The sequence below is a fragment of the Mytilus trossulus genome, chromosome 8 (genome assembly GCF_036588685.1).
Source record: "Mytilus trossulus isolate FHL-02 chromosome 8, PNRI_Mtr1.1.1.hap1, whole genome shotgun sequence".
NCBI lineage: Eukaryota > Metazoa > Mollusca > Bivalvia > Mytilida > Mytilidae > Mytilus > Mytilus trossulus.
The window spans coordinates 30,027,488-30,048,212 of record NC_086380.1 but is presented as its reverse complement, the minus strand read 5'-3'; the positions used below and the strand labels follow the sequence as shown (position 1 = coordinate 30,048,212).

The window sequence follows — 20,725 nt, the reverse complement described above, 5'->3', positions numbered from 1 at the left end:
AGTGCTGAAGCTAAGTCAAATTGTCTAAATGAGCCATTTTTGTCAAAAATTCTCCCTGAGAAACAATAATATATTTCGTTGTTTAGGTCTACCAAAAACAGAACTTTTCCAGTGTTTAAGACAGCTTCATATGACTCCTTGAAAGGAGTAGGTCCAGCAAGGGCCGATTTCGGCCTCAATTTTCAAGTTCATCTAACAAAAGATTTTAGACACTTTCTAAACACTTAAGTGTCTATTTTAATTGATTCAATTAGTTTATGTGACAGATTTTAACTTATTAAGTCTATTAAAAACACTCCGATTCAAGCTTAAATATGAAAAATCTATCAAATATGCCAAAAATCGTAACTTTTCAGATTTTTTTTGTTTTAAAAATGAAAGTGGCCGCATCCGTGTTCATGCTCAATCTTTATATATATTATGTATTATCATCAAATACAACTTACATTTCAATATTATGAATGAACACGAATGCGGCCACTTTCATTTAAGACGGAAACCGTATAAAATTTAACAAAAATGCTACAATTGTGAAGATTTCAGTAATTTAGCATGACTCAATGATGCTAGTACCTGATAAATGTGCATTGTATTGTCAAAAACAGCTCATATTTATGTAGCAGAAGCATTCTACTTTTCAATAAATATCGAAACAATAACATTTTCACAATTTTCTAAAACTGCTATATTTTGGGGCCAAAAAGGGGTCTTACTGAACCTACTCCTTTGTTTACCTGCTTTATAAAGTGAACCAAAAATCTCAGTTTAAAATTTTGCTCCAGAAAAGGAATAGATCCAGTAAGACCCCTTTTTGGCCCAAAAATATAGCAGTTTTACAAAATTGCTAAAATGAAAACTTTTAGTTATTTATTAGAAAGAAAAATGTTTCTGCATATGAGCTGTGTCGGATAGAAATCGACCTTATGCAAGTACATGTACACAGATACATGTTTTAAGCTGTATTGCTTCTGAATAAAGTATTATTATTATTAAGACTTTAATCAATTTTGGAATAAATAAAATGCCTGTTGGTTGGTTTTATTTATTTTTATACTTTTGGAATAATTACAGACTTTCCATAGAAATTATTTCAACCCAAAATAATTCAACAAAGGTACTGATTTTTGTTTGCATAAGGTTGATTTTTATTTGATGTAGCTCATGTATAAAGGTTGAGGATGAACAAGGATGGGGCCACTTCCATTTTTGACAAAAACCATATGAAAAGTGACATTTTTTGGCATATTTGATAGATTTTTCATAATTAATCTTGAATTGGAGTGTTTTAAATGAGTACCTCAGTTAAAATCTTTTAAATAAATTAATTGAATCAACTGAAATAGACACTTAAGTGTTTAAAAAGTGTCCAAAATCTTTCGTCAGACGAACCTGAAATTTGAGGCCAAAATCAGTCCTTACCAGACCTACTGCTTTGCTAGCCCAGTCAACATTCATCATGTTTATAATTATGGCCACCAGATGCTGGTGACTACTGATACTAATTTTTTTTATCCATTCTTATTATTATTGCTAATTCAGTTAATTTGTAAAATTGAATAACTGTCTCTTATATATAACTAAAATAATATAATATATACGTGAACCTAATCATTTTATGGGAAAAATCATCACAGATAATGGCACAATAAGGCACAACCACTGCATAGTCATGATAAATCAGATACACTAAACAGTATATGTCTAGCTGGTTCAATTATGACTTATTAGCATAATCTATTCCTTTTTGAATATGTCTGCTTAATTCAGGTAGGGCTGCTTTCACCAGTTCTGTCTCAGACTCATCCAAACTAGACATACCAAGATTCTTTACTATTCCTTCATCCTGAAAATAAATCATTTCTGCTTTAAATTTGCCCTATGCATGAAAGCTTTATTACAGGAATTTTTCCAAATAAAATCACACTTAAGTTTATATATGAAACAAAGTTTTTATTTGGTCTAACAACTGGTTTATTTATTTGATTATTTTACATGTTCTTGTTTCTGTTGCTTTCTCAGATTTAAAATCCCTGTATACCTACTCCTAGGTATTGTCATGATAGCTGTTTTTGTCTCCATATATACTGTATATTCCCCTATACTAACTTTCAGTAACACTAGCTTTGGCATGTAAGCGGTTTTTGACTACTGCAACTTTATAAAACCTTAATACTTTCTTCATTTTGTTGTCATGATAGCAGCTTTTTTCTGCTACTGAGGATTCATTATTATTCATTGAATACCAATGTTCCTGGATTTTATATGTACAGGTTAACCACATATTTAAATGTTTAAACTGCTTTTGTTTCATCTGACTTTACATTATCATATACTTACTCCTAGTAACAGAGGTGTTGCCAAGTAAGGTGAGGTGGTCTCCTCTGATTTTACATTCTCCTATACTAACTCCTAGTAACAGTGGCGTTGCCAGGTAAGGTGAGGTTGTCTCCTCTGACTTTACATTATCATATACTTACTCCTAGTAACAGAGGTGTTGCCAAGTAAGGTGAGGTGGTCTCCTCTGACTTTACATTCTCCTATACTAACTCCTAGTAACAGTGGCGTTGCCAGGTAAGGTGAGGTTGTCTCCTCTGACTTTACATTATCATATACTTACTCCTAGTAACAGAGGTGTTGCCAAGTAAGGTGAGGTGGTCTCCTCTGACTTTACATTCTCCTATACTAACTCCTAGTAACAGTGGCGTTGCCAGGTAAGGTGAGGTTGTCTCCTCTGACTTTACATTATCATATACTTACTCCTAGTAACAGAGGTGTTGCCAAGTAAGGTGAGGTGGTCTCCTCTGACTTTACATTCTCCTATACTAACTCCTAGTAACAGTGGCGTTGCCAGGTAAGGTGAGGTTGTCTCCTCTGACTTTACATTATCATATACTTACTCCTAGTAACAGAGGTGTTGCCAAGTAAGGTGAGGTGGTCTCCTCTGACTTTACATTCTCCTATACTAACTCCTAGTAACAGTGGCGTTGCCAGGTAAGGTGAGGTTGTCTCCTCTGACTTTACATTATCATATACTTACTCCTAGTAACAGAGGTGTTGCCAAGTAAGGTGAGGTGGTCTCCTCTGATTTTACATAGGCATTCTCTACTTGTCCTTCCTCTCCATCTATTGCTGCTAGCAAAGATAGTGTGAACTTGGAGGCTGCATGTGCCATAGACAAAGTTGCTGAACCCTGTTAAAAATATAATTTGTGTTTGAGCTAAAAATAAAACACATTTTTCAAATTTAAAAAAAAGATCACTTAAGCAGGTCTTATCTTTTAGAATATAATACTGTTCTTCTATTTTTACATTTTCAAAGGGTTGTGAAACCCCTTAATGCAACCAGTTAATTTCGAGATGTTAATGATGTTTTTTGTAAATCTACAAGTTTTTCATCTTGAAAATTGGCATGAAAAAAATTGTTTGACTGAATTATCATTCATTCTAATATGATGTGCTTCATTCACTTTGTGAATAAACCCATGCTCTAAATCCAATAATATTTGTTGGCACATGCTTATATTGACTGCTGCAGAGTAATGAATTTTTATCAAATTGATATGCATTTTACTTAAAACACTTCCAACCTTTAAAATGATGCACATGTTGTTTACCAAGTCATTTATTATGACTGTTATGTGTTGCAGTTGAAATTGACATATTTGACTTAAATAAGACAATCGTTCATTCTGGCTGTTCAAAACTCATCCCTCTGAAAAATCACATTGCCAGTCTTTTGCTTGTTTGCAAACAAAAAAAGGAGATTCATGGAAGAGCCTACACAAACATTCTACACTTACACACATCAGACATATAAATTACCTTAATTGTCCTTAATTGATGTAAGCTATACTTTATTGTAGTTTTAATATGGGTAGTCATTATATTTGTGTTATATTAGCCCTCATTATCACTCGGGCAAAAATAATCATGAATATAATGCCTACCTATGTTAAAACTACAATAAAGTATAGCTTGCACCAATTATTTCTTAATAACTACCCTGAATAAAACAAGTGCTGGACTGCATCAGACAGCATTCTTCTACAATCAAGATTTATGATGTGTAATTGTAAAAAAAAAAATTGTAACAACTCAAGCTCAGATCAACTTTTAACAGTATCCACAAGGTTTATTGTAAGGTGCTTCTTGTACAAGTTTACTAAAGATCACTTACAGTTGAAGCTTTTGTCTCAATAATCTCTGTATCCGCATTCTGTAGTTTCTGTATTATTTTCTTTCTTTCTTCCTAAATAAAAAATGGCCAAAGTTCTATAATTTATTATACACAGCAAATATGATGACTGGTAGCTTCCATGGTAGATTCTATGTATGGAGTTTCCTTAAATATTTACCTTTCCCCTGGCATAAAAAATGGTTAAAGAACACTGGGTAAAAGGGAAACAATGCTAAGTTATTAAATTGAGTGTTCATTGTTTAAACAAAGTATACATTTATACTAACAAGAAAAAACAATCTAGATACCAGGAAAGAAGAAGTTTTTTGAAAATCCAGAAATCTCCTAATGAACCGTTATGAGGGAATAAAATGTCTTAAGGTATATGGACAAATACTGTGGATTCCTTTATTTTCATGTGTTTTAACTAAAATACCACTTGGACAATGAGGTCCACTTGTGAACATGAGTAAGTGCAATCCATACCATATAGGTGAACGATCTTATCCTATTTAGAACATAAATAACATCCCTATATGTCATCAATGTTCTTTAAAGAATTAAAACACTATATTATAAAATAAACTACCAACTTGGATTTGCAGGGGCTTTTGAACAAAAAAATAATAAATTCAATCACACTCCATCCGTACAGTTTTTGTTGAGCCTTCGACTTTAGTCGAAAAAACGAGACTAAGCGATCCTACTTTCCGTCGGCGTAGTCGTCCACAAATATTCACTCTGTGGTTTAAGTTTTTGAAATTTTAATAACTTTCTTAAACTATACTGGATTCATACCAAACTCGGACAGAAGCTAGTGTATGATCATAAGATGGTATCCAGAAGTAAATTTTGTAAAAATAAAATTCTATTTTTTCCATATTTTACTTATAAATGGACTTAGTTTTTTCTGTGAGGAAAATTTTTATTCACTCTGTGGTTAAAGTTTTTAGAATTTTAATAACTTTCTTAAACTATCCTTGGTTTGTACCAAACTTGGACAGAAGCTTGTTTATGATCATAAGATAGTATCCAGAAGTAAATTTTGTAAAAAAATAAATCCATTTTTTCCGTATTTTACTTTTAAATGGACTTAGTTTTTCTGCAGGGAAACATTACATTCACTCTGTGGTTAAAGTTGTTAAATTTTAAAAACTTTCTTTAACTATCCTGGGTTTGTACCAAACTTGGACTATTATAAGATAGTATCCAGAAGTAAATTTTGTAAAAGTATAACTCCATTTTTTCTGTATTTTACTTTTAAATGGTCTATAATTTTCTTCCAGTTAATATTACATACAGTCTGCAGTTAAAATTTTCAAAACATTTATAAGATTAATTAACTATCCTAGATTTTTACCAAACTTAGACAGAAGCTTCTTACAATCAAAAGATAGTATCAAGAGGAATATTTTTATTGATTTTTTTCCCTCATTGTTGTTGAGCCTGTGATTTACAACAAAAGTAGGCGAGACACTGGGTTCCGCGGAACCCTTACAAATTTTTATTTCTTTAGATCCGTGTTTCAACCTTGCTAGTAGCCATAGATATTAATCAGGTATGTTGAGTGACAACAATGACTGGTGCTTACCTGTGTTTAACAGAAAGGAGGTAAACTTTGTGATACAAGAGGTACAACAGATATACATGTACCACTATTCCCTCCAACAACTGGTACCACTAACTTGGAGACATGACTGGTACTTACCTGTGATAAATCTACAGGAGGTATACTTTGTGATATTAGAGGTACAATAGTAATTCCACTGTTTCCTCCCACAACTGGTACCACTAGCTTAGCAACATTGCAACCCTAAAAATTAAGCTTATGTTTGAATATGAATTTATTTCTCCTCATAATAATCATTAATCTCAATATTGAAAATTCAAATAAAGAATTATAAACCTATACAAATATTTAAAATATATCAACTCTTTTGATTAATTACTTTTCAAAAGCTAATAGTGTGACCAAAACTGTTCAAGTAAAAATATGTCTTCCAAACTAGGTTCACTGCAAATTACTTAAAATATGAGGGTACCCAAATTGCACCTATTTTGACACTTTTTAAACATTTATATTAAAGAAAAAGACAGAAGTTTTAGATAAGCTAAAAAGTCATTACCACTGCATCTGCCACAAATGTTTTTGCTCTTGATAAGTTTAATGCTGTCATTCCAAACAAGCGTCTTTCATCAAATACACCCTTCTTCTTCAAAACTTCAGCAGCAAGTGGCAATGTTGAATTTACCTAAAGAGTTGAAAACATGCAAGATTATCTTTTAATATTAATTTATTTAATATATAGCATAAATCTTTTTGACATAATAGCATTTTAGTAAAATGCTGTCATTAAGAAATCATTGTGTGTTTTGCTTTATTTTTCAATTTTAGTTACATTACTCTAAGACCTCTAAGAATTTGGGATAAGACCTGTAGATATACCTATGTTATGTACAAATTGTCGAGAATAGAATCGCTGTGATATAGCCTTGTTGTGCTAATGCGGCGTAAAGCAACCAACAATCAATCAATCTAAAATGTAACCATTTTTAAAAACTTGACATCATTGAAGAACATATGTTGTCCTATACATGTCTTGTTTAGTTTTATTGTGTTTTAAGGTAGATATTTCATTATTGAATACTCCAACATCTCTTTTATCATGTTTATTCCTATCTAAAATTAACTTTGGTACATGCTGATATTAGCACATTGTACATGTACTACATTAAATGCCTGTTTTCAGCTTTTGACTTACATCATGTTTCACATTCATTGTACTTACAGGGTTGGTAATGATACAGATCATTGCTTTTGGACAGAACTCTGCACAGGCAGACACTAAATCTTTGACAATTCCTGCATTTGTGTTGAACTGTTCATCCTCAGTCATACCTATTTTAAAGAAAAAAACGTTTATTTTTTAGCTCACCTGGCCCATAGGGCCCATAGGGCCAAGTGAGCTTTTTTCATCACTTTGCGTCCACCGTCTGGGGTCCGGCGTCATTAACTTTTACAACAATCTTCTCCTCTGAAACTACTTGGCCAAATTAAACCAAACTTGGCCACAATCATCATTGGGGTATCTAGTTTAAAAAAAAATGTGTCCAGTGACCTTGCCAACTAACCAAGATGGCCGCCATGGCTAAAAATAGAACATAGGGGTAAAATGCAGTTTTTGGCTTATAACTCAAAAATCAAAGCATTTAGAGCAAATCTGACATAGGGGTATATTGTTTATCAGGTCAAGATTTAAATGCCCTGAAATTTTCAGATGAATCTGTCAACCCGTTGTTTGATTGCTGCCCTAAATTGGTAATTTTAAGGAAATTTTGCTGTTTTTGGTTATTATCTGGAATATTATTATAGATAGAGATAAACTGTTAACAGCAATAATGTTCAGCAAAGTAAGATTTACAAATAAGTCAACATGACCGAAATGGTCAGTTGACCCCTTTAGGAGTTATTGCCCTTAATAGTAAATTTTTAACAATTTTTCATAAATCTTAGTAATCTGTTGCAAAAATCTTCTCCTCTGAAACTACTGGGCCAAATTAATCCAAACTTGGCCACAATCATCTTTGGGGTATCTATTTGAAAAAATGTGTCCAGTGACCCAGCCATACAACTAAGATGGCCGTCACAGCTTAAAATAGAACATGGGGTAAAATGCAGTTTTGGCTTATTACTCTAAAACCAAAGCATTTAGATCTATCTGCCCTGAAATTTACAGATGAATCAGACAACCCTTTGTTTGGTTGCTGCCCCTGATTTTGGTCATTTTAAGGAAATTTTGCTGTTTTTGGTTATTATCTTGAATACTATTATAGATAGAGATAAACTGTAAACAGCAATAATGTTCAGCATAGTAAGATCTACAAATAAGTCAACATGACCGAAATGATTAGTTGACCACTTTAGGAGTTATTGCCCTTTATAGTCAATTTTAAAACATTTTTCGTAACCTTAGTAATCTTTTACAAAATCTTCTCATCTCAAACTACTGGGCCAAATTAATCCAAACTTAGCCACAATCATCTTTGGGATATTTAGTTTAAAAAATGTGTCTGTTGACCCGGACATCCAACCAGAGACATATATGTGTATATATGTCTCTGATCCGACCAAGATGGCAGCCACGGCTAAAAGTAGAACATAGGGGTAAAATGCAGTTTGTGGCTTATAACTCAAAGCAAGGGTCCGGAAACAGTCATATTTGCCAGTCATGTCCTAAACTGAAACTATAATGTCCTAAACTTTTAATTGGGATTTAGGTCAAATTTTATTTTTCAACAGTAATAATTTCGGTCATTTCGTTGAGATCGACTTTCAAAATCGCCATTTTGAACATATTTTTGATTTGTTATCAACTTCTTGTAATTAAACTGCCACTCCAATAAAGTGTTTTAATCCTGAGGGCCCTCCTAATAACTGTATTAATGCCTCGGGGAGCTATTGGCTAATGATTGCTAATCTCTTTACCTGTGTTTTTAATTCACACCTGGCATTTAATCACAAGCTCCAAACTATTATTATAAACAAATAAAAATTCCATACCAACTGGCTTCATAATTTAATTACTCAACAGGTCAGACAATTTGAATTGTCAATTTCGATTTAAAATTAAATTAAAACTTGGTTTAATTTATGTACAAAAAAGACCAAAGCATTTAGAGCAAATCTGACTGGGGTTTACTTGTTTATCATGTCAAGATCCATCTGCTCTGAAATTTACAGATTGATCGGACAACCTGTTGCTAGGTTGCTGCACCTGAATTGGTAATTTTATGGACATTTTCCGTTTTTTGTTATTATCTTGAATATTATTATAGATAGAGATACACTGTAAACAGCAATAATGTACAGCAAAGTAAGACCTAAAAATAAGTGAACATGAACAAAATGGTCAATCAACCCCTTAAGGAGTTATTGTCCTTTATAGTAACTTTTTAACAATTTTCATAAAATTTGTAAATTTTTACTAACATCTTCCACTGAAACTACTGGGCCAAGTTCATTATAGATAGAGATAATTGTAAGCAGCAAAAATGTTCAGTAAAGTAAGATGTACAAACACATCACCATCACCAAAATGCAATTTTGTCATGAATCCATCTGTGTCCTTTGTTTAATATTCACATAGACCAAGGTGTGCGACACAGGCTCTTTAGAGCCTCTAGTTTAAGTCTAAGTGTAGGTCTCCCTGTAAGGCAACAAACTTACAAAACTAAAAATCTTAATTTTGAATTAAATAATGGATCATCATTCCAAAGAAAAGGGGACAACAAGGAAGCATTTGAACTTACATTTAGCTACTAAAAGACCTAATTAATTAGACTAAAAGAGCATCATGACATATTCTTACCACTATGGAGCACCTGAAATCACCACCAAATTTTGGTAGGTTCCTGTGTCTCAGTCTTTAGTTTTCTATGTTTTCTTTCTTATACTGTTGTTTGTTCTTGTGATCCTTTTGCAATTTTTACCATGTGGTACTTTCAGGGTGTTTTCCACTTGAAATTGAGTATATCTCTTTGGTATCTTTTCCCTTTTTTTACATAATTGCCTGTAGACTTTGATGCATGTCTCATTAACAATTGTACCACATCTCCTGGTGTAACTGATGTGAAATCTGGATAACTAAAAGCTTGACATACATAGTATTAATTCATTGTTGAGGACTGCTGATTGTGTGAAATTTCATGGGTAGTCAAGGTCATTAAACACCCATGCATGTAGTAGTACATGTAGTTGAAGGCTGCAGTTTGTCTCCTGGTATTTTTTTTTCACTGTATACAATGGATGCTGTTTCAATGAATTATAAATCCAATATATCTTTATCTTCTATCTCAAGGTCATTATCATAACTTCATAGCATCCAAACCATAAGGCAAGCTATAAATCATAATCATGTCCTCTGATCCTTATTCATTACCACAGAATATGATTTTATATTGCCAGATATATACTTTTCCTGACAAGACTAGTACTGTGACTTGTAGAGCAGAATCTCGTCACACTAACTGATTTCCTCACTAGCCTTTTTACTAAGTTTCTACTCTTAGTTTTATGTGTAGTGTTTTGGCGATTTTGGCGATTGTCCCATTTGTTAATCATTTAATTACCTGGTTTTCTAGGAATTCCAGCTGTTATTAGTACAACATCAGATTTTGTCAGACAGGGCTCCAGCTGTTCAGTGCCTAGGTAACCAGTAACAACAGTTCTTGTATCTATGTGACTTAAGTCTGCAGCGACACCTGGTGAGTGAACTATATCGTACAAACATAGCCTGCCAACTTTGGAGGAACTTTTCAGCAGAAGAGACAATGGTTGAGCTACAGCTCCACCTGCTCCCAGTACTGTCACTTTATGTGGTGAATGGTGAACAGGATGTTGATGATGGTGTACTGGATGGTGACGATGGGGATGTTGGTGATTATTGTTCACCTGAAAGATTTAAATACATATGTGTAACACTAATGAGAAGTGATCATGGTGGCTATCAGCTATTAACATGAATACTGAGAGTCTTTAATTTTCATGGCTCTTATAAGTCTATATGATGTATTGGCTTAGATTCAAATACATTGATGAGAAGTGATGATCAAAGGATGATCCTAAGAGGGGGGCTACAGTGACAAAATATTGGGCAAAATTATATGAAATTGGAGTTAGTATCAGAAACATGAGAAATGTTCAATCAAGGAACAACAAATGCTTTCAAGGCATATTCTTGTATCATAAGAGCCCAATCTCACAACGAAACATTGGAAAGGTAAATTCCTTTAGTAAACTGTTAACAAAATAAAACACTTAATTATACAAAACTTGATATATAGATGATACAATTTATCACATTAAACAAAGTCCTACTAATTTTATGATTTTTCATTTATGCTTTAGATTTTCTTATTTTCATATTGTCTATCAAAAACTATTTTCAAATAAATATACAAGATTTGTAATTAGCAAGAAGTATACAGGATTTGTAATCAGCAAATAATATGTACTGATGTATACAGGATTTGTAATCAGCAAGTAATCACATAAAGGAGTAGGTCCGGTAAGAGCCCTTTTTGGCCTCAAAATATAGCAGTTTTACAAAATTGATAAAATGTAAACTTTTAATTATTTATTGAACAGTAGAGTGCTTCTGCTACATAAATATGGGCTATTTTTGACTATACAATGAACATATATCGGGTAATGGCACCTTAAAGTCATGCTAAATTACTGAATTCTTCAAAATTCTAGCATTTAAGTTAAATTTTAGACGGTTTTCGTGTAAAACGAAAGTGGCTGCATTCGTGTTCATCCTTAATATTGAAATGAAAGTTGTATTTTATGATAATACATAACATATTTAAAGGTTGAGGATGAACACGGATGCGGCCACTTTCGTTTTTGACAAAAACCATCCGAAAAGTTACATTTTTTGGCATATTTGGTTGATTTTTCATATTTGAGTTTGAATCGGATCGTTTTTAATGACTAAATCAGTTAAAATCTTTCACATAAACAATTTGATTCAAATGAAATAGACACTTAAGTGTTTAAAAAGTGGTTAAAATCTTTTGTCAAATGAACCTGAAATTTGAGGCCAAAATCGGTCCTTACCGGACCTACTCCTTTAATCTTAAAGTTATCTCAAAGTAATAATGATAACACCTGTTTTTTGCAATGTAATCGATTACATTACAATAACTTGTAATTAGAAATGGCATGATTACTGATTGCATAGGATTACACTGCAAAATGAAATCGATTACATCTGATTACGATAACTGATCATGATTACCCAATGTCTGCTACAGTCATGCTTCAGTGATTGCATAAACATTCAATCAAAGTTTTTCTTTATAAGAGAGGACACAGGCTCCCTCCCCCTAAATTTCCCTCTGATGATTTGGATGTGGGGTATGTGCTTTTACCAAACTATAATATTACAAATTTATAAACCATGATTATAAAGATGATCGCGATGTTTATCATTAATAGTTGATGTTGTTTTTTCCTTTAACTTTATCATTAAAGAAAATGAGATTAAACCGTTAGATAAAGTTTCAAAAATATATATAATAAAGAAGACGTGGTATGATTGTCAATGAGACAACTCTCCACAAGAGACCAAAATGACACAGAAATTAAAATTTATAGGTCACTGTAATGTATGATTGTTTTTAAAAATTTGCATTACAATGTATTAAGGGAGATAACTCAGAAAACTTTATTTATTTCGGAATGTCCAGAAGAGTTTCTGTTTTGTATTATATGCTCCTAAAGAGTGTATAAAAGTAAGACGTGTCCATTTGGGTTCATACCACTTTCCTCCAACAACATAAACTGTTTCTAGCAGCTGTCAATCATCTCGATCATGTGATCATGTGATCGGCATGTGAGAATGCCAGAATTTATTTTTATTTTTCAGAATTTCTGACAACATAAGTTAATCAGCATTTGATTTCACCCTCACCCTAATTTATGTCTGAGGACCATATCATACCTGCTTACTTTTCAAAATGCACATGGGGGTTTAGCTTGCAAGATGGCTTTAAAGTTCAAGGTGGCCTTCTTCATGCATTTTGTCTACAAATGTAAAATAAACTGTTTAGTTTAAAATTGTAGACAAAATTGCTCTTATAAAATTTCCATTTAGGAGCTTTCATGAGGGTTTGGATGGGGTTATATGATTAAAGAATAATGCCCTTAAAAAATGAAGATTAGAGAATAACGGGCAAAAAAATTAAGATTAGAGAAAAAATGGGCTAATTTTTTTAAGATTAGAGAAAAAAGGGGTTAAAATTAAATGTTTACAGAATAACAGACACCTCCCAAATCCAGACCCTCTTTTATGGGGGAAATCCCCTGCAATTAGTGACAAATTAAAATAGCCTTGCCATGTCACGGAATAGAAGTTCCTTCAAAATGTAAGATCCAAATGGAAAAATATTCAGGAATATTACTTCCATGTAGGAATAAATGTTACAATAGATGTACCTAACAGAATAAATAGTATAGAATATTTGTTCCATCAGGTACAGGTATTATGACATTGTTTATAATAAAGTTACCACTGGAACTTCTGTTAGGTGGAACAAATACACTGGCGTAGCACACGGTACGGTTGGTACCAAAAAAAAATCAACATATTTAAAAAAAAAAAGCTTAAATAGCATACAACTTCCATACAATAAATGTTTTACATTTATCTTGAAGGCTGTTTTCTTAAAGAATGAAAAAAAACGTCTTTCAACATTAAAAGTACTGAGCATGTCAATGTACGTAACCAAAATACCGTAATCAGTATTGATTAGCAATTAATGATTAATTAATCGGCATTGTTTAAGATGCTGTTGCAGATAATGTTGGGTGTTGTTATGGTTCATGCGCCAATCTGACACAGACTGAATAAACTGAAACTGATGGATAATCTGAAGAATGCTAAAGCCAGCAACAATCGACAGCTAATAAATTCGGAAAATCTTCACATGATGTTGCTAGTTCTTTAAGTTTAACGCATCAGTTTGGAAACATTTTCAAGGTTGAAACAGCCAGCAGTTTTTCTTTTGAATAATTGTTGCAATTTTTGATTCCAGATGATGTAGATAGGGATAAACCTCATAGCATTTAAAACATTGGAAATAGTAATATTATTGTTTGCACAATGCAATATCCTTAGGTTTGCAGGTAACAGATGTATGTAATGATTTCACTCGGTTTTTTTTAATAAAACCACCACAAGTCAAGTTCAAATTCAGTTGATTGATTGTTTATTTTCCTAACGTACAGTTGCAAATATTTCAAGCATAATGTCAATTGAAATCAGAGGTGAGGGCCTTTTTTAAAATGTAAGATACCGTATTGCAAAAGGGGATATAACCTGTATCGGGACTCTGTCGGGATTCGTGAGATCTCTAAGTCTTAATACCACTTCCTGCACTGTGCCTTTCTTTAAGTGCCCTTCTGTAACATAAACCAGAAGATAAATCACTATTATTTCACATATCTATACTTCACCGGGAGGCTGTTTTTGTGAGACCGCTGATTTACTCTTTCCATCATGATTGTTTATTACAATAATTAAAAAAAAACTGTTGGAATGGTGTACACTGATTTATGTAGAAAAACAACACCATTCAACAGTGAAAGCCAAAATCAAATTAGAAACACGGACTGACCCCTTAAAAAAAACTGGTGCGACTACAGGTGCTCCAGAAGTGTAAGCAGGTCCTTCTTGCAAGACAACCGTTGTCCAAAAAATCACGGTAATTGCGACAGGCTCTCTAGTAAATATGCATATATTTATATGACAAAATCGTACACAGTACATTTAAACAAGATACAAATTATCAAGAACACAGTTATTTATTTCAGTTCTTCATCTTGATAGTGGCTGCATGATCACATTAAATATTTATATTCTACCAGGCCAAGATGACTCCTAGTGTCGACTGAAGTGCTTGTATTTAACGTTCACTTTGAAACATTTAACATGTTTAAAACCCTATCGCAATTTTGCGACTCTCTCTAGTCAGGAACCTCTGGCTTTGTTTTTCTTGTATTGTTTTCAATTTAAGTTCTTTTGTGTGTTATGGGTAGATATAGGAAGATGTGGTGTGAATGCCAATGAGACAACTCTCCATCCAAATAACAATTTAAAAATTAAACCATTATAGGTTAAAGTACGGCCTTCAACACGGAGCCTTGGCTCACACCGAACAACAAGCTATAAAGGGCCCCAAAATTACTAGTGTAAAACCATTCAAACGGGAAAACCAACGGTCTAATCTATATAAACAAAACGAGAAACGAGAAACACGTATATATTACATAAACAAACGACAACTACTGTACATCAGATTCCTGACTTAGGACAGGTGCAAACATTTGCAGCGGGATGGGGGTCTAGAAAGGTGTACATTACCCAGAATATGTTGTTTCTGGGACGGCAGTCCTATAATAAAATACTTTTGAGGTTCATATCATCAGTCAGGGATATAAACTCTATAGAGTTATTACAGGAAAATAACATACATTTGTTATTGTGGACTAAAAAATCAAAGAACTGTGATAACATACGTATGTTATATATTTCAAAGGGACAATATACATCATAAGTTTAGTTAAAATGTATACAAGTTCTATTGATATTACTTTTGTCTTTATGTATACTTAACTATTGAAAGATATAACAGTTCATAGTATTCCAATTTTGAATAGCACACCTATATGTTATTACAGAACAAGTTGCTTTCTTTAAAAAAAAGAAATGCAATACATGAACCTAAGACCGCTGACTGCCGGGTCACCAAAAGATTGTTGCTGTATTTGTGTTTGCTTTTGAATTGAAATAATTGACTGTGAATAGAAGAAGCCAGTTGAGAGTATATATTTACAGTATTTATTTGAATAGTTATGTTATAGCTCAACTATTTTATCTATTACTTGGGAATGTACATAATGTTTCCGATTATAACTCTTTGACAAATCCTAATTTCTACTAACCGGATGATTTATGCAAATTGCACAAACCTATCGCAATAAAAATTTATGCACTCAGTTTGCTTTATAATCTAGAATTCTGGATGCATTTATTTTACCTATCATATCTTTATATTTTGTTCTCATGGTAGATATTGTATGCGGTGAAACCTGTGGCATGCAATTGATTGGAACCTCTTACGAAGAGACTTTTTTTGGTCTCATAAAACATCTCAAATTTTAAGGATTTCCTGATTTTACTAAATCAATTCAAACATTATACAGGGAAACTTAGTTTTGCCGAAGAATTTCTTAATTCTGAAGTTTATGAATACCTTTGCCAGACACGAGTTAAGTCTTCAAGAAAATCATCAGGGACGCTCGAATGAAAAAAGTTAAAAGACTAAATACATGTACATTACAAAGTTAAGGAATCTATTCCTTGGGTAGACAATCCTTAGCTTTTCGAACAAAGTTTATAATAGAACAGTGACTCAAAAAAAGAAATAAAATAGAAACAACTCGAGGTCAGAATGCCGTTAGTAATGATGACCGTGCTTGAAAGTCACATGTAAAGCTCTTTCTGCCGTGTCCTGTATTTAGATAACAAAAACGAACATAAGCTTTCACCAATGAATTTAATAGTATTGTATGCAAGTATTATTTCAGCGCACCGATACTCAGGAAAATCTAATAGTTGAATTCGAATGTCAAACGGTCTACATTAAATGTTTTGACTCCGAATTCATTGACATTTTATCCAGAATGTTTGAGAACGCAAACCGATAGTGTGCTTTTGAAATGTGATTTATAATTGTGAATGAATCAAGACATGTCGGATAGTTGGTCAACACAATGAATACAATTTTCAAAACCGTACCATAGTACAGTATGTAGATGCTATAAGGTTAAACTATTAAAACAAAAAAAACAAAATTTGAATTGAAATTTCATAATAAACTAACGTTTTTGTTAGTATTTTTTTTCAAATGCTTTGAATATATATAAAATCAATAACTGACACGAAAGTCAAGTATTTACTGATGGACATTTTACTTATCGAATGAATCTATTTTCAAATTCAAACATTCCACTATGTGAATATATTACTATGCAAAATATAAGCAAAGGCTTCTAAATCCATACTAAACCAGTATAAAATAATCAACATTATGGTCGTAATTAAATTTTTTTGTGATAATTGTAAATAATGATTATTTTTACGGTTGATGTGAGCTGCGAGGATTTAAAATCATACTTTATGAATTGAAAACACACAAGTATTTTTATTCACGACCGTTTAAAATTGGAATATTTTATAGATTTATCTTACTTTCCGTTTTTATGGATATATAATAATACAAAAAAACTTAATTACTCAAAAAAAACCAATAACACCATGGTATGAAATAAATAACGTAGAAATGTAAGGATTATGATTATAAACATTTTTTTTGTATGATGCAAAAATTTAATTTTTATGTTTCCGGTACAAATGAGTATTTAAAAATACCAAAGCAGAGTATCTTGTCATATAAAATGCTTATTTCTTAATTGCAACTCTGAAAACATTCTGATTTCAATCATTGTTAGTTTCTTCAGAAACATAAATACAGTATATATTTTATATACGTTTCTTTGATTCGGATTGAATAAAATAAATTTGATAAGAATATTATCTTTCTGTTTTCCGATCTAATATTTTAAATATTTTAACCTGAATGTTCTCTCTCGCAAGTCTATGATGAAATACACAGTATCCCGTGGTTGAATCTTCAAACATAATTAGTTTACATGTTATCGAGACAACAGACACTAGTGACCAAGTTATAATTGACCAACATATAATTACATCGTCAAGGGCCCTCAAGGGACCACATCAAAGACTTGATAACGACCTGTAGTCCTGTATAAACAACCGAAAACTTTCGATACGTTCCGAGAAATTAATTCTGACTTCCGACCGAGAGATATCGAGTGGCCCATAGACACATCCAAAACTCGCCAATAATAACTAAAGGGTGTTATCACAGCTTCTTTATATCACTTCAAAGTATTTGCTCAGACATAAATCATGCTTAATTACAATGTATTTAAATTTATTGTTAGAAATAATGACCAGAGCATGTAATGAGGTTCTGCGCAAGTTTCTCAGTAATTCCCAAGTGTCTTATATAATAAGTTACATTCCTTTAATAACTAAGCCTTGTTCATGTTGTTATCACAGCTAAGCTAATTCCTAAATAGCCTTGTTTCATTGATTAACCATGGTTAATCAAAAATGTATTAATTCAATTTAAAAATTAATTATCAAGGCTATGCATTTAGTTTCTGCGCAAAGTCTCAAGAGTTCCCTAGAGTCCACTATAGATTAAATAATTTTACAAATAACAAACATATGTTATTACAGATTTAGAAAATTTAAAGAAAAGTATCTGTAATAACACATGTAAGTTATTTTCTGTAATAACCCTATAGAGTTATATCTCTGACTGATCATTTGCACTCAACCTTTTTTTATTATGTATTTTATTTACTATCAATCACATGGTTTAACCCGAATTCGGGTTCAACACATAACCCTTGGCTAGCGAAGATGGGTTCAACATTGATTTTTTTTTTAAATATCCGATAAAAAAAGTTAAATGTAAATGATATGAATCTCAGAAGTCTTATATTATAGGACTACCGGACCAGCTGCAGCTTATCCCATGCATGCAGTGTGTGAGGATTGTTGTAGTTTTTTACACATTCCCGATCCTCATTCATTTTTCTATTCACTATAGCTCAATAGTTGCTAGCCGTACTTTGATTGTTTTATTTTAAAAATAATAATATTTTAAGATCTTATAATTAATAAACTGACAGAAATCACTTGTAAATCATGAATTTTGCCCAATGATTTGTTGCGAGATAATAGTATGGCAGTATTGTTCTCATTCGCCAATCTTGCTATGTTAAGGACACAAAAATAGAAAACAAACTGCAAAACCCGCAAGACACAGACATTCATTTTTTATCAAATGGTCTTGTAAAAAATGCTGCTGTTGGGAAACATTTTTTAGTGCCATGAAACACTTAGAATGCAGGATTATAACGCTATAAATCCCAGAGCTTCTGGAGGCCTTGAGCGGCCCCCATACCCCCTGCCGTAATGCAGCCTCGCTATATGAGGCTGGATCGGACACTTTCATGTCCCATATTTCGAATTTGCCGAAACCGTACCATTATTTTTCAGCATGCTACAACTATGAAATATATGTTGAAAACCAAACATCATAATTATTTGGACTAGTATGCCATACCATCATGACCATTTAAAATGATTTTCCATAAATTTGTGTCCTCCTTATCTGGAAAAAATAGTTGATTATTTTATAGGGATTCATTGGAGCATGACTATAGGGGCGACTCTTTTGCAGTGAGCCACAAGCCAAAATTATTTTCAATACTTTTCAATACATTTTCAATACACAATTTACACTGTCACAGTCTACGACTACGGTCGATACCTTTGACAATAGGCTTTGACTTTCACAAAGCCTGCGAACGGGTTGATCTGTGAAATAATTACCTGTGATGATATAGAAAATGATTTCTGTAAAATTGACCGTATGTCATGATTTGGCTTTGCAAGACGGGTAAACATTTTGAAAGGTCAGCTGTATTTGGGAGACCTTTAGGTAGGGGACAGACACATGCTGATCTGGTTTCATTCTATGAGGAGCTTAAACTATACTATTATGATATTAACTGTTATCAGAAATCGGTAACATAAGGCACTGTTTCAATCATTGTCCCTATGACCAGAGCATTCGCCAAGGTTTTTTTTATAGGCGATTCAATAAAATGCAGGTACTTGAGGCATTGTTCCCCCTTTTTTTTCTTTCCCGGCTTTTATAAGTTTTTTTGAAGTAGCCTGAGTGGGGCGCTCATATTCGCCGTGGACATAATTTCGCCGCTTTATGATTTTGAGGTGTAAAAACTTCAAAGGATGCTTGAAATTGAAGAAACTTATGCAGGTAAATTATATTTTTTATAACAAATATGATTATTTTTGAAAATGAGACCAAATTTCGGCACTTATCGAAAAGGACCGAAAAAGGGACAACGATTTTCAGCCAATTTCCTGAATGAAAAAAACGATTTCAAAGAAGTATTTCTTTAGTAATTCTTTGACTGATTGCCCTAAATTTCATTTTTTACACCTTTCAAATGTCTGCTATTCATCTAGATAATGAAATTTATTTGAGCAATATTGTTTAAAGCTGCAGTTATTTGGTTTTAAATAGATGTGTAAGTTAACAACGGCGAATATGTGTCCTCCGTTGACAAAACATCAGGAAATTCCAAACAGCCTTTAATCCAACATTTCAAATGATTTTTCTCAAAACAAACACGTTTAAACTTTTAAAGCTAAGAATATTTTGCATTTGAAGTTATCTTCAAATAGAAATATCAGTATACTTCAAAAACACTTCGAACATGTTGTCAATGTGCATTCAATGACCTGAAAGTTGACCTCAAGGGCAAAGGTTATTCATGACCTTCAGCTTGACTTTGACCGTAGGTCATTTTTTTATTAAATTTTCTTAGAAATTTAATCAAATAAACCCTAAAAGTATTTAGAAAAAGTGTTTAGACTAAATTTTGCTTACATTTTGTTTGAAAAGCAAAATGCCAGAGGTCAAGGTCATGTTCAATGATAAGTTCATAGTAACCTCTATCAAGTATTGTAAAGATTTTGTTCATTTATATTTTTTAAGAACTTGAAATTCTCCTGATCTTATTGATTCAATATCAGTAGTTTTATGAAAATAAAAAGGATATAGGGTAGCATATTTGTTAAATTATTTTAATTTTATTAAAATACACTGAGACTACTATAACACTGTGTTATCATGAGTAGTCTCAGTAATACACGGTGATGCCCGTCAGACTATAAATTTATTATATGTGCAAAAGCCAAATATACTGCAGAAACTAGATTTTCCTAGCAATTTTGGCTAGTAAGACAGCTGCTGTATCAATATCCCTGATATTTCTATAGGGAATCAACTATTA

The 20,725-nt window shown here is 32.5% G+C and overlaps 1 protein-coding gene across 1 annotated transcript; it reads right to left on the bottom strand.

Annotated features, from left to right (window-relative positions):
• Positions 1–391: 391 nt before the first annotated feature.
• On the bottom strand, positions 392–19,345 carry LOC134681815 (malate dehydrogenase, mitochondrial-like). The gene is made up of 8 exons (XM_063541452.1): positions 19,236–19,345; positions 10,306–10,627; positions 6,966–7,075; positions 6,303–6,428; positions 5,885–5,989; positions 4,177–4,248; positions 3,038–3,190; positions 392–1,843 (listed from the first exon to the last, which is right to left on the bottom strand). The coding sequence occupies exons 1-8, from the start codon at positions 19,308–19,310 to the stop codon at positions 1,715–1,717; spliced, it is 1,092 nt and encodes a 363-aa protein (XP_063397522.1). The 5' UTR covers positions 19,311–19,345; the 3' UTR covers positions 392–1,714.
• Positions 19,346–20,725: the final 1,380 nt, after the last annotated feature.